Below are 14,901 nucleotides of genomic sequence, written 5' to 3'. Positions count from 1 at the left end.
ATGTGTCTATTTATGAGGCACCCGTTTGGCAAACTACAGCATAAGAATCTACGCATGCACAGTAGAGTGGACTGTATAGTGGATCATATAATCTTCAGAAAACCCCCCGTATTTTTCTCTGGACGGAACACGCGTATATCTTTAGAAACTTTTTTAAGATTTGGTTTGAGTACAGTGACCCTTTATCTTAATGTTGTAATAATATTCAATATAGAAATAATAAAAATATACTTATATAATTTATATGCTTTTAGGCATACATACGACAAATTAAGTCCATTTGACAAATGTCTGATAATCCTTTTTACTGCCGTCAAAGGCATTAACTTCTCCTATATAAATGGATCGCCCACACTCTCAATCTTCCCTTGCGAGATTTTATCGCCGTGAGACCTTCACGCCAAGCGGAAGATCGAGGCTGGAAATAGATCAGAAGACAAGACTAACTACCACAGAAGTACGTATATGGGGAAAATTTGACCAAATATTTACATGTTCTAGAAGCTGAGATCATTTAGTGCTTGAACTTGATTTTCTCTGGGATGTTCTTCCCTTTGTCCCAGAACGTGGCCTAACAGCTGTTGATGGACCGACGGCAGATGACGATTTTAAGGCGTGGTATTTCCAAGCATCAGAGATCATTTTAATCTTTAAATTTTGAGAATAAATTGTAAAATGCATTGTAGTATTCTGTCGAAGTAAACTTGCATGTTTACGATTCTAATAATTCACTGACGGGACGGGCGGAAAACACAGAATGAACAACAGGAGAGACTGGAGAGCAACAAACAAGAATGCAGAATAAAACTGACTAATGGATCAATGAAGAAATAGAAACATTGACTAATCATGCATTTACTTGCCGTTTACCAGTACACTAAGTCATCTTAAAAACTGATAACTTACCGGAATCAGAATATCCTTCTCGTTTTCAGCTTCGACTATTGTCAATTCATCCGGAGACAACAGCAATAAACGAAGATGCTGAACAATATTTTTAGTCAATTCCTGAATGGGTTTATTGAGACCAATCTGATAAATTGAGTGCAAAAATAAGTTATTTTGAATGCCTATGATATATACTGTGTATTCCGTTGATGTCGCTGTTCACACACCAATAAAATTACAAACAAGAACACAATCTTGAGCAATTGTGCGAACTTCATGAAGACTGTCACTGGGCTTACTTTACATTGGAGTTGAACGCAAGCCTTAATACTGCATGAAGTGTTTAAAATGATACATTGTAAGAACAGAACCAGTAAAGCATTCATACCGAGTTTACAGTTGCCCATTCTCTCACCAAAGCGATTAGATCAAGTTCATCAATATTCAAGTTATCACTGGATAAAAGAACACTAAAAGCTTCTTCTGATAGTTCATGGAAAGCCTCTGTTTTGAAGACTTCATGAGCGTTTTTTTCAATGTAGGCGAGAACAGTTTCTTTTAAATTTAACAGATTATACATCACAGAAACCTATAAGCATTGAAATAGAAGAAATATAGTAAAATAGTTGCTATATGTTGTTACTAATCCAGAGTTTTGTCTTATAGGAAATTAGGAACATGGTCGGGAAAAAGGTCTGAGCCGTGGCACATATATATGCAGAATTTAGCCTTTAAAATTTACGACTACGGATTTATTCATCCACTGGACGTTTCAGAAGTCGTTATGAGTCTATGGCTGCGTTCAGACTAGTGCCCAAAGTCAAAACTGGTTCATAAAACATGCTGAGCACAGTGCCCTTGTTAAGTTCCAAATTAGATTGGATACGTTGCCCAGGAACGTGCCCAAGAACGGGCGCTAACTTCAGACACAGTTCAACTTAGGCGCCAGAAACAAGTGACGGGCACTCAGTCTGTAGCCATGACTATACTACCATGTTCATATGCATGTTCATTTCCGAACAGAATTTCATGAGATACCTGCATTGCAGCACACGCAGTTGAAATACTTAGTGTATTAGCGATAAATTCCCCACAAATCTATACAGAAAAAAAATTAAAGAATAAACAAACATGCAGAATATCATTCAGGAATCTATCCGCTAAATCTGACTTTAGTTATGGAAATACGTTCATCAGTTCATGACTTACTTACTTGTTGTAATTCATCTAACGAGTATTCCGCAGCGCTAGCAAGAACATCGATCACCTGAAACAAACATGGGAATATATATATTTGATTTAAATACTTCAGCTTCTAATTCTCATGTCATATCGCAGAAGTTCAGAACAGTTGCCGGCTTTGTTGTTTATAGGCAATAGAAAAAATACGCGTTTTCATTGGCATAAGAACTCATTTCGACGTTACGAGTTTTTAACAGGCCAAAAATTTATGCCATGAGGACTTCTTTCAGTATTTCTATATTAAATTTTGAGTACTTTTAGATGTACAGTACTTTTAGATGTACACCACTTTGGCAAAACTATAAACTATCGTTATCCCTTCCACTCAAATGTGAAGCCCAAACTCTCCACTACAAATACCACCCAATCCCCTCCTGATAATTTGAAAATGAGAGGTATATCTGCCTTTTTAAAGTAAGGAGAGTAGTATAGGCTTATCACACTTCTCTGATTCTTTAACTTACGTTTTCCTCATGCAGTGTACAGCAGTTAGTGTAGAGAAACTCCAACAGACAATGAAATGTTTCTGGTGCAATATCAGGCAATATTATAGGGTTTTCTAAACAAGCAGTGTGCAGACCATCTTCATTTTCAAACATTGCTTTAAATACTTGGGACCTGCAAATTACAATATTCATTGTGCAAACAACTTGAAAAGCATGTTTATTGCATATAGTTTTTCCTTTTGTAGGGGCCATCATACATTTGTTTCAATTTGTAGTTCAGGAATTCAGAAAGTCAATATCTCTATCATGCCATCAATAAATCAACAACTACATACATTGATACATTTATTTTGTACCTTGCAGAAAGAATACAGCTGTTCCCAAAAATTTGCACTCTTGATGACCCAACAATAAATTTAGCATTGCTATATTGTAAAAAATTGTTATTGTTTAAAATACACTTATAATATAATAAAGTGTGAACATATATTGGGCATTTTTTTGAAATCTTATGTCTGCAATTTGCACTTTCCACTCAGGTATACATTTTGAAGCCAGTAATTCCACATCACCTGAACTCCTTGTTGTTAACCATTTTTCTCATGTCATTAGCAAATGTCCACGGGCAACCTGGAATGGACCTACCAGCCATTGTAGCAGAGGCAACCTTTGATATCATATCCATATTTGGCACAAGGTTGTTGTGGACAGTCACCACACCACAACTATAGTATATCCATGACCATGTACATTGTACAAGACTACAAGTATATTCCACCAACTTTTCCAGTGATGACAATGCAAAGTAGCAAAGATGATTATCACATGGCTGTAAATTTCAATGCTAAATCAGCGATAACTAGCTTTTGTATGGAATTTCTTGGATATAAACAACCATAGTTACAGGTTGTTATATATAAACTATTTTAATAAGCTGATGAGAATTAGATTCCAACCTCTTGGTAATCACTCGGCCTGGAAGTGGAATGCAAATCAGTAATGAAAAATGTAAACACAAAATGCCTAAATGTTATAAAATTGTGATTTTAGGCTGTAAAAAAGTTGGGAAAACTGCGATCATTGAGCAGTTAGTTCATGGACATCATAAGATAGGCTCTGTAAGTTGAAAAATTTTCAAAATGTGTAAATCGTGCGGTAAATCAATGAATAACTTCTACGCTTTATTAAAATTACACGGTCATCACCTCTAAATTACAAACAAAAATTACAGAGTTTATGCTATACTTCCCAGAATTGGCATATGATTGTTTTTATGCCATTTTATATTACCTCTGGAAATAAACTTTTTGATACAAGGTACTCTTATAATTTGTAGAGTTTGCATCCCACAATAGAAGATATTTATGAGGTGTTAATAGAAAATGAACAAAATGTCAAGGAAAAAGTTAGAATTTTTGATACCGCTGGACTTGTAAGGAAAAAAATGTATTTAATCATATATTATATCCCAAACATTTGACAATGATAAGGGCCATCTTACCTTAGTGAACATGCTTGTATATTTATTGCTATAAATTGCCTGCATAATTACTTTATATCTCCTGCTAAATTCACTTTTCACCCTCGAAAAATTTCACTCATCTTTTTGTAGGAGGAGTCTGGTACTTCTGAATTAAGCAAACATGTTCCAATAGCTGATGTAAGGTTATATGTAATTTTATGACATCTCATTTGTGAACCAACACTAATTTATTTGTTTGTCTTCATATGCACAAATTTTATTTGCAATTCAGGGTTTTATCCTTGTATATAGCATCGCATCAAAGCTTACTTTAGATGTAGTTGAAAATGTTAAAAAAGAAATTGAGAAGAAGGGAAAAGAGGTCAGTAAAGATGCTGATCTGCCCTAATGATTAACTTTTCTATTAGATTCCAATATATCTTTTAATGGCTGGTCATTCTATTTTGCTGCATTCTACAATTTCATAGTCTATTGCTAGGCATCGTAATATCATAAAAGTAATTCTTGTTCTACCCCCATTGCTTTTACATGCAAAGTAGTTATAAATAAATACAAAACTGGTCCTTAGGTATTGCCAGGCTTTTCTTTTTTTCTTTTCTTCCAATAACTTTAATCCTTGTTTGAACAGTGTCCACTGGTTGTCTTAGGAACCAAAACAGACTTATTGGAGCAAAGAGAATGTGATTACAAATCGGCAATGAAATGGGCTGAGACAGAAAAAGGTGAGATATACGATTGGAAGACATGTCTCCAGATGAAAAATTGAATCAAAAACCTGTATGATTTACAGAATTATTATATGAAGTATACGTTAATTTTTTTTTGGTTCATTTTATTAGTCAAACTGTATGAGATATGTGTTGGGGATAGACAAGCATTAAAAGAACCTCTTGTTTGGCTTGTATCAAGAATGGGTTGCCAAACAGGTACCACTGATATATATTAAAGGAATAATACTATTAAGCTATCTTAAAGATTGTTGCTTGTGGAAATAGGTAAAGATTCATATATGTTGCTTCATGGTAGCCAATTGTATTGGTGTATTTGTAGACTGTAGTGTCTTGGTAGATAGGAAAGGTTTGGATGAAGCAGAAAGTAGTATGTGTGTACTTGTACTAAGAGAATAAGCACGCTGTGCGATGAAGGGTGCGGACTTACATGGTAGTGAATGTCAATATAACAGCATTCTTATGAGATTTTTGTATTTTTAGGTAAAGGTTATCTAACAACAGGTAAATCAGATGTCAAGAAATTTCTTTCAAAGAAAAGAGCTGGAAGCAGTAAATCATTGGCAAAAGAAAACAGTGTTAGCGATTAAACAATGAAGTCAATCATTTCTTCAAATTATCCATTATTAAAGCTATGAGCATGGTTAATTTAAATTTTCTACCTGGCTCTATTGCTAGCATAGTTTTTAATAGACAAATTGAAAATGCAAACATTTTACAAAGATAAATACAAAAAGTATGGACTCTATTAATAACAGTTTTCACTCCTGAAGAAAAGTTTGACAACATGCATCTAGGTATTACATGCACTTTTGTGAAGTACATTTGTGACCTGAATCTGATTTTTGGCCGCAGACGAAACATATCTCATCTGTTTTGCCTTGATCAATGTGGGCCAGGGGTGCAAATAAGATGTGTATATGGTAAGCATTCTTTTTCTATATTTCATAAATGACCCAGCATAAAAATAGGATGAATAGTAAAATTCAGGGCAGTCCATTGTGCCTTCAGGAAATCAAGGGGTGTTTAATTAGGCTTTAAGAATATAAACTGGTAATGCAAAGGCTAATAAACCTGGTAATGCAAATTCTAATAAAAAGATATATATTTTAGATGCCCTAGAGTAACATTAAATTTGATATTGTATACATACAAATCTATGCATAACTAAAACGTTATATGCATGCATGTACCTATCAAATATCAATTTATTTGACAGTTTCTCCAGAATTTTTCTATTGCACCACAAGTCTACAACTAAACTACTGACAAAGAAAATGGCCAAATAAATTGTAGAATAAACAGCTAATGATCTTGAAATATTTATGTTATTATTTATACCGTTTTTGTAAGTATTGTTATCGCGAATTAATCGGTATTTCAGCACGACTTAAAGAAGTAGTACACGTCCCTGCCGGAGAGCCTCGTTCTCGTACGTCGGAAAGAAAATAACACCGTGACAATGAGCCGCCTTCATGGCCAAGGTTTTTTAAAAGCATAATCAACTCTTGAATTTTCCCCGTGAATCAGCGAAAAGGATTTATCACTGGGCATTCCTCCCAAATTGTTAGGAAATTATAGCCTATAGATAATCATCAGTGTTGACTGCTGTTTTTAAATCTTTGTGTAGGATTATTTAGAATCAACCAACCAACCTACAGACATCTAGCTAGACAATAATGCTACTATCAACCATACAGACATCTAGCGTTTCTTGTTTTTATTTGTTTTCGCTTTGGATTTTCGTTTCTTTTTGTTACTGCTTGATCGATCAGCGTCACCAGACATATCATCCCTAATTGAAAACACGCATATAATCACTCGCTGTATCGAAGGTACGCGATAAAACCAAGTTTCACATTTTCAACGGACCAATAAATAAAGAGATAACGTTGATTTTGTGAAATATAGAACTTGCAAGAGTAAAAAGGACGGAGTGACACAAACAACTGATCTCGTCGTGGCGTTATGGGGATCTTTTATTTTCTTAAACATTCAATATTTAGACTGTGTGCCTACTGTTAGGGATAACAGTGAAAAAATTAAATTTACAGGGGGGCTCCGCAAATACGCTAGTTTGATTCATCTCGTCATTTGAAACATTTTGGTGTTTGTTTCATCAAAATCGGTTAAGGCAATCAAAAGTTATGACAGTTTAAAGGTCGGAATTTTAGGCCAAATTTTGGAAGATGCGTAGGTGTAAAGGTGTTACAACTAGGTGTTTAACATGGCACCAAAATGCGCGACTTTAAACTATTTTTTTAACATAAAAGGGTATAACTTCTAGAATTTTTATCCAATCACCACGAAATTTTCAGAGTCGACTGGTTGTATGTAAAGACACAATACGATGTAACAATCGGACACTTATCGTTGCCATGGCAACGATTATGACGTCATTAAATGACAAAAAAGCTTACGAGAAGTGCAAGTAGATAATTTATGACTTATAAAATTTATAGTAACGTACTCTATGACATATATACATCAATGTTGTCATAATTGTTCAAACAATGTTACAAAATTGTGTTACCATGAAAACTTGATGACGTCACAACGACGTCATTGTAAGTTTACAGTTTATAGTAACCTTGTATTACTATATTCCTATCCTGAGCATTATAATGAAATATTTCAACAATTTTGTTACTTTAAGCACTAAAAAATTCGGAATGAACTCCACATGCCTGTTTCCATGACAACACAACGGATCCATGACGTCACAGATGACGTCACATTATTGTGAATCTATTTATTTTAGGCATTTCACATAGGAAAATAATTATTTTTACAAATAATAATAATAATAATACCTTTCAAAGATTTGGACATAAAAACTGCTGGACTATGTACATGAAACTGGACTGCTTATCAACAGATACATTTTCCTACATACTGTTCTTGTGACTCATTTACTGATTCAGGCTAAGCCTAAGGATCCATAAAATTGAAGCCATTAACACTTTCAATCCATGACCATGTTATACAGTATGATAGGGATGAATACTAAGAATAGAACAATAAACATGAATTAATTAAAATTATTTTAAAACATTCTAAAATCTGCCCATTTAAAAAGTGAATTTTGAAGAAACTAGTAATGTCTACTAATGAGTAATGTCCTTTCATGCCACGCAAAATTGGGCATATTTCGTGTTACAGTGCCAGTTATCCTTCTTAGGGAACTTAAATATTTGGGTTAAAAACTCTTCACATGCATTTTCACCTGTATTTCTCATTAGGTTATGCTTCCACTCATTAACATGATCAACAGCAGAATGAAATACTTTTAAGTCAACATCTTCATTCTCATTTTTAATACATAACAACCATGTTAGCAGAGTACTCTAGGTTAATTAATCTTAATTTTCCCTGTAATATGTATTCTATGTATTCTAAACTATTCTTAGCCTGGTTTGCATCACCTCCCAGCAAATTAATTAGCATTTCAGCAGTTATACCATACTTTTCACATTCTTCACCAATGCCGAATGAAATACTGTTTACTTAATAGAGATCTGAAACAATGCTGCACCTACCATCTGGACATTTCTCAATTACTCTTATAACTTTTCGCTTCAGGTTGCTTATATATTTAGGTGGGATGATGTCATTGTCCAGTATAAGAAGGCTTTTTTTAACCATGTCACCTTAGTTACCCTCGATACAACTACTGATTTCAAATATTTTCGACAACAATTTAAAACAAATTTTATTCTCACCTTTCCAGCCAGGCTTCGCCCCATTTCCAAATAAGCAAACGCAAATCGTCGTCGTTAAAGTTGCGACAATTTTCACATAATGCTTCTTTCACAGTGCTCAATGGCGTGGCGAAATTCGTTCGGATTTCTATAAAATTCAAATTTAAATCCGGAGTGATCTCCGCTTTCTAATACTAAAATATACACATCAAATGAAAGCTTAAAGTCTAAATATTTCGAATTTACCTGATTCTTCTGACATTTCGCACCAGAAAATGTTTAAAAACACAAAAAAGTCTTGTTTTTCGCATGAAATAATCTTTCCAAGTCAAAAACTCGAAAGAATAGGACATTGGTGGATAGCTGAGGTTCTCCTCTTTCTTTTGATACCAATATTGTCCCATATGACCCCAGAGATCACTCCGGATTTACGTTTGAACACGACATGTCATCGTCGCACGCCGGTGCCGCATGATTTCGATGGCGTCGCGATACTCAAAATTCAACTTATTCCATTGCAAATTAAATTCTTGTTTGAGCTTGTTGGACTTTTAAAATTGCCTTGTGTTTTAGATCTATCCTTCTTTAACAAACACACGAAAAAATTAAATCAAAATAGCCTTTAGTTATAAAGTTATCTTGGGTTAAACATGGGCTATTTTCCGTTCGAAATTAGCCAATTCCAATAACAGGCCACCGAACGCGCGCGGTCCCTACTACTGTATTGTATATAACCAGGGTGAACTCACGATGGAGTTTTTCCTTCTGGTTATATATCGCTTATAATATTTCACAAGTCCCGTCTTCAGATTTGCGCACGCAATTATATTTTCCTCTATATAGTTATACATTCACAATTGTAGCTAATAAATACGTACGACTACATGCTTGATACTTTTAATATTGCATGGATATAAAGAAAACAATATTAATAACGTACCAAGGTGAATAGTTGTTTGATCTTACTGACATATACACAGTATGCGAATTGGGCCTCATGCGAAGTAATCCCTAAAAATACAAAAATATAAATCAACTTCGTCCGTGCCTGAAGCGGCCGTTAAGGACAAGGGTTGTAACGGTCTGTCTGAGATATTACGCACCTGACAAGCCCCCCACTCTGTAACTTCATAGACTCGACCATCCATGCAGAGAAAACAGTAATATTTAAATCCAAGATGACTTGTTTCAACCCAAACATCACCCTAAAATTCACAAACTTTCTGTAAACTCGCAGCGGACGGGTAACTTTGCGGGAAGCAAACTCTTTCCCAGGCGTTCTTTATGGAAGGAAAGGCTTTAACTAGTGTAAGACTGCTGTCGACCTAAAGAGTCTCTGATATATATGTGTATACACTACTTACGTAAACTTCAAATCTTTCTAAATTTTATAAAACCACTGAATACCTCGATTTTAATACGATTTAATAAATTAAAAATTAATGATGATTTCATCTGTCTGTACCCATGCACAGCCACACGCTGGTATGATATACGTTTAATAATTGGAAAGCAGCCTGCATGAAAGGCGGTTTCACCTCAGCAACAAATTTTGGTCGAGAACTTTCAGCGAAAATTGATCATAACAATCGACTTACGTCTTTTGCAGGATGCTTTACACCACACTCAGAACAATATCTTGCTGCAAATGCCAATCTATCTGTTGGCAAGCGTGGGTGTGAGTTCTGGCAAACACGACACATGATTTTGTTCTTCATCTAACAAGTGTACGAAATAATTAGAACTAATTAGAACTAATTAAAACTAGTTAGAAACGAAAGACAATTTGAGCACTACACGAGGATTTTACACAACATCTATAAAGCTATACATGACTTTACATGACATCATGAAAGCTATATACATGACATCTTTTCCATACGATTTTCCCCATATAATTCTGGCCATAAAACGTAAAGATCGCTTGAGTTAAATAAGATCACAATTTGAGTGAAGTTGAACTCCAAACTACATAGAACAAATTTACCTGATTTATTCTTTCCATGAAGTTTTCAAAGAATTCATCCATTTCCTCCTAAAATATGATAAAATGAATCACTAGTAATTCTGGCGATTGTATATAATATATACCCACTTCTAAATTTTAATACCTCAAATCGTTTCTTATTGTTGTCAAGTTCATAGGCCTTTCGTTTCTCCTATGAAAAGAAAAGTAACAACAAAGTCAATGAGGGCAAAATATACACGAGTACAGATGATTTAGTATTCAGGAATTACTTCATCACCGATGGATTCAAAGGCTGATTGCAAGATTTGAAAAGCTTCACTCGCATCTTCATGTGGATTCTAAAGAAAGTACACATCACCAGAAAAAATATTCAGTTTAACGTACTCATTTCAAATATTAGCGGAAGGGGTGTGTGCACAAAGGTACGCAACCTGTAGACATCACCAAAATTGTTATACTGTAGGGTCCAATAAATTAAATTCTGGATCCACTATATATGGTTTGTCTAACTCCACAATTTTTCAAGCGGCATAATTTATTAAATTATAGTTTATGATTGCTAGAATACAGTATGACATTGGCACATAGTTACCTTGTCTGGGTGAACCACCTTCGCCATATCTCTGTATTTCCGTTTGATTTCTTCATCAGTTGATAATGGCGATACGTCAAGAACACTACAAACAGTTATTAGAATGCACGAGTTATTGGGGCTAGTTATAGACCTTCTATTTCTATGTATGGGAACGGGGGTGGTTTGAAAAGACCTAAATCTTTGAATCACTGCTTCAAATATGCAATAGTCCATTCACGTGTGTTAGCAGAAAAGTACCAATCTAGATCATCCTTACTCGTATGCGTCGAGATTCTTAGAGGCGAGGAGCTTGGAAACCAATTCACTGGCTGAAAGATCCATAAGAAATAATTGTCATTACCTAAATGTCATGCATGGACAGGTAGAGATCAGGGGAAACTAGCGCAGTTACCGCCCCATTTTTTTTGTTTTGCACAAAGAAATTCTAATTTATACCTTCAGGTAGGGAATCGGACCGTTGGCGATTGGCTGGACGACTTGGCTCTTGTTTCGATGTATCATCGTGAGGATATTGCTCTCGTTTTTTAAAGACGTTGCGAATTGAACTTATGCACGTTGCAAGATACCAAAACCCATTCCAAAGATTGACAAAGCAACTTTTGAGCAAGGACCAAATGCTATAAAGAGTAATAATTGTATTTCTAATTTAGTAGTGATCATTGCATTGTAATGTTAAAGTTGAGAAGAAACCCAATCAAACGTTAAATTTGAGAATTTCTTAACCGCAAATTAATATTGTCTGTAAAATGTTGTCTAAACTAACACCAAATATATATTTAGAAAGTTGTAAAATTAGCAGATGTGAAATGGGGTGGGATGGGGAGGAGTCCAATTGAAGATGTTCCAATTGTCTGCATGTATCTGGGCATCATGCAACAACCTTTGTGATTGAGCCCAAAAATCTAACAACTTACCAGAGTAAGGCAGGTAATAGAAGCAGTATGAACACCTGAAGAAAATACACCAATAACGACCATCCTATGCTGAGATATGACGGAATCTTTGACCAAAATGAAATCATTCCTATCAAGAAATAGAAAAATAGTTTATATCAGGCACACAAGCATATGTAAACGTACATATGCTACAATTCTCAGTGCTATTTTCATCAAGATGATGATGATTAACTTTATTTATCCGTGTTAGCCCTATCAACCGAGGCTTCCACAGGGGGTGTGTTATAAGAATTACAAAAAAAGCAAATATTTATGAACGATGCAAAAGTCTCCTTGTTTGAACATTTCACTCATTCATACCTATCAAGTGTAAAGTGGCCATTGATCATATTTTTATTATTAATTATTTTCTTCACCTTTTTAATACGAGATTTACTTACAAACCTTGTTTAATGGAGTGAAATATGAAGAGCAGCCACTCATCAATTCCACCAGTTTCTGTTTTTTTTGAGTCACAATTTGGCTGAATATTTGCTTGGGGCTTCTTTTGTGCACGTCGTCTTGTCATTCTTTTTGTTCCTCTGGGTACCTTGGGCCTATCACGCCCACTGTTTGCTGCAGGTTTGGGGGCTTCATCACTTTCAGTCTTAACATTCCTTAGATGTTCACTTTTGTCTGTGTTTTCCACATCTGTGTCCTTCTCATCTGTATCTGCTCTCTGTAGAAGGTCAGGAATTATGGTCTTGTGTTTTCCAGCATTTGACTTTCCCCTTCCATTGTCTGTCAGTTTCTGAGATGACTTGCTTTTAGCTTCAGGGACGTAGCTCTTACACTCGCTGTTGTCATTCTGCTCATATTTCTTGTTTGCACTCCTAAAACAACTATTTTCAACACCAACAACCTTGTCTTTTTCAAGGTTGCTTTTAGCCTCCCTGTTTGTAAATTTCCCAGACGTGCTGTACCTATTTTCAGTGGTGGCCTTGCTATGAGACACACTCCCACTATTAAGATCCACTGAGCAACTTATGTCATCAATCTTGTGATAACTTCCACAACTTTCAATTTGTTCAATTCCAGACATTCGACCAATTTCTGACTGACCAACTGCACAAGATCTTTTCTCAATGTCATCCTGTGACTGTTCAGATGTATTCAATGATTGTGTTTTACTTGCGGCATAGTTTCCAACCTTGTCATTACTGGACATTGTTCCTTTACCTTTCCTCTTAGTCACATCTTTATATAATGGTACATCCTTAACATTAATCTGATCACAGCTGTACATGCTGCCTTTAGCATGAGAATCAGTTGACTTATAAGTACGACGAGTATTAAAAACAGTTACATAATCTTGCATATTCTCAGGTATATCGCAGTGTTTGGACTTATCTTCATTAGCATAACAGTTTCCAACATTTTGATTTCTTTTCTTCCTACTGCAATCAGTGCAGTAATTTTCTTTTAATGGATATTCATACCACTCTTGGTTGAGACAAAAGTTTGTTTGAGCCGAGGAAGGCTGAGCATGCAAGTTCTTGCCACAGTGAGAGCATCCTGAGCATTTTGGCTTCCGATTCTCTTGCATTCTTGTGTGGAAGGTTTGGTATTTGTTCTCCTTATCGTCATTAAAGGGAAATACTGTGGACTTGAGTATATCTCTGTTTATGATTGATGTTTTAGCATCATAAGTGTATTTGTAATACATTGGACATAAATGAATATCACTTCATCTTCAACACCTTAAAAAATAGAAATGTTAAAGGGCCTGTTAAATGGTACAATTTTTCTTAAAACTTGCAATACAATTCTACTTCTAAGATGTATAAATTTGTGAAAAGACTACAAAATGTAGGACTAAAATTTGGACCTCCAGAGAACAAGAATAAACACTACTTTTAAAGCACAGGGCAATTCTGTACTCTAAAATTGATCCTTTAACAGATTTTTAACATAATTCACTCTTGGCAGGGTATTCTATAATCGTACCCCTAGTTTTATTAATGTTAAAAGAGAAGTTACTTAGTGAGACATTTCCTGAAGTGTTTTATCATACAACAAATTCCTGAAAGAAGACAGGCAAGTATTAAACTTAAGTAAACAATATGAGCTATTTTATTTGTTTACAAGTCTTCTCCGCGGTTTTTTAATTCTCATTGAGTGCTACACCAACAAACACACACAGTGTAATTACAACTTTCGAAAACAAAATGTTTTCGAGATTACAATTACAATTACGAGACATGATATAATATTAAATTGATCTGAGCCTGAGGTAATGACTTCCCCCCACTGAACAGCAAAACTTTACTCACTTAATTGAAAAATTAATCATACAATTCGACTGTTTTATAAATTATTACTACACTATAATATCTTAGTATCGTTGTTTACGCATTAGTCATTACCTGAGCGAAGTAATTTAGAATTAACGGAAGAAGAAACAATTCCGTCGCCATCTTGAACCAGAAACGAAATAGTCTGTGTCACTTCACTCACTGATAACAATAGATTTGTGAAGAGGATTATTGAAGAGGATTGATTTGGGTAATAATTCCATATTCAGTAAATTCTAAATACACGAATTTAATCATTGAGATTAGGTTAGTATTAGGGTTAGTATTCGGGTTAGATTAAATTTAAAAATGATTAAGGTCTACCCTAATCCTAAATCTGACCCTAATCTAAACCTGATTAGTCAACTCTGATAAAACTTTTTGGTGCAATACTAGTAATTGCAACATGCGATTACTACCTTGGGCATAAGAATATTACCTGATTAAGAATGTTATTATAATATATAAAGTAAATGTTGCCAATTTACAAAAAATGCAATAAAAATTGTTATAAACAGGCAGGAATAAAAATTATGCCAGGGAGCATTTCGGGCGATTTCGGAAAATGCGGGTTTCTACCCGCAAAATATTACCTCCCGCCATATTTGCTCGAAAAGGGC

At 34.9% G+C, this 14,901-nt stretch overlaps 3 protein-coding genes and 1 long non-coding RNA gene across 6 annotated transcripts; 1 reads left to right on the top strand and 3 right to left on the bottom strand.

The window, feature by feature from the left end:
• Positions 1–28: 28 nt before the first annotated feature.
• LOC114527286 (BTB/POZ domain-containing protein 19-like) lies at positions 29–3,497 on the bottom strand. Of its 2 annotated transcripts, XM_028548946.1 has the most exons (9): positions 3,149–3,497; positions 2,933–3,001; positions 2,595–2,748; positions 2,102–2,155; positions 1,927–1,986; positions 1,277–1,477; positions 907–1,032; positions 493–648; positions 29–418 (listed from the first exon to the last, which is right to left on the bottom strand). In XM_028548946.1, the coding sequence occupies exons 1-8, from the start codon at positions 3,259–3,261 to the stop codon at positions 511–513; spliced, it is 915 nt and encodes a 304-aa protein (XP_028404747.1). In that variant the 5' UTR covers positions 3,262–3,497; the 3' UTR covers positions 29–418; positions 493–510. The 2 variants fall into 2 exon arrangements, with proteins under 2 accessions (XP_028404747.1, XP_028404746.1); XM_028548945.1 differs by having other exon boundaries at positions 30–648.
• Positions 3,498–3,535: 38 nt separating this feature from the next.
• On the top strand, positions 3,536–5,791 carry LOC114527287 (NF-kappa-B inhibitor-interacting Ras-like protein 2). 2 transcript variants are annotated; one of them, XM_028548947.1, is made up of 7 exons: positions 3,536–3,694; positions 3,913–4,008; positions 4,189–4,236; positions 4,331–4,420; positions 4,688–4,781; positions 4,899–4,985; positions 5,271–5,791. In XM_028548947.1, the coding sequence occupies exons 1-7, from the start codon at positions 3,563–3,565 to the stop codon at positions 5,375–5,377; spliced, it is 654 nt and encodes a 217-aa protein (XP_028404748.1). In that variant the 5' UTR covers positions 3,536–3,562; the 3' UTR covers positions 5,378–5,791. The 2 variants fall into 2 exon arrangements, with proteins under 2 accessions (XP_028404748.1, XP_028404749.1); XM_028548948.1 differs by lacking the exon at positions 3,913–4,008.
• A 125-nt stretch (positions 5,792–5,916) lies between these two features.
• LOC114527282 lies at positions 5,917–14,440 on the bottom strand. Its single transcript, XM_028548940.1, has 13 exons — positions 14,354–14,440; positions 12,393–13,687; positions 11,967–12,075; positions 11,488–11,669; positions 11,309–11,360; positions 11,050–11,134; positions 10,727–10,795; positions 10,600–10,647; positions 10,476–10,523; positions 10,087–10,206; positions 9,592–9,693; positions 9,429–9,499; positions 5,917–6,582 (listed from the first exon to the last, which is right to left on the bottom strand). Exons 2-13 carry the CDS (start codon positions 13,651–13,653, stop codon positions 6,492–6,494), a joined length of 2,238 nt encoding a protein of 745 aa, XP_028404741.1. The 5' UTR covers positions 13,654–13,687; positions 14,354–14,440; the 3' UTR covers positions 5,917–6,491.
• LOC114527295 lies at positions 6,844–9,197 on the bottom strand. Its single transcript, XR_003687402.1, has 3 exons — positions 8,735–9,197; positions 8,510–8,636; positions 6,844–7,793 (listed from the first exon to the last, which is right to left on the bottom strand). It is a non-coding gene; the product is annotated as an uncharacterized LOC114527295 (long non-coding RNA).
• Positions 14,441–14,901: the final 461 nt, after the last annotated feature.

The sequence above is a fragment of the Dendronephthya gigantea genome, unplaced genomic scaffold, assembly GCF_004324835.1.
Source record: "Dendronephthya gigantea isolate DGI-Jeju-01 unplaced genomic scaffold, DenGig_1.0 000043F, whole genome shotgun sequence".
In the NCBI taxonomy this organism is placed as follows: Eukaryota; Metazoa; Cnidaria; class Anthozoa; order Malacalcyonacea; family Nephtheidae; genus Dendronephthya; species Dendronephthya gigantea.
Note: the sequence above shows the minus strand (reverse complement) of the source record. Positions and strands in the feature narration are given on the sequence as shown.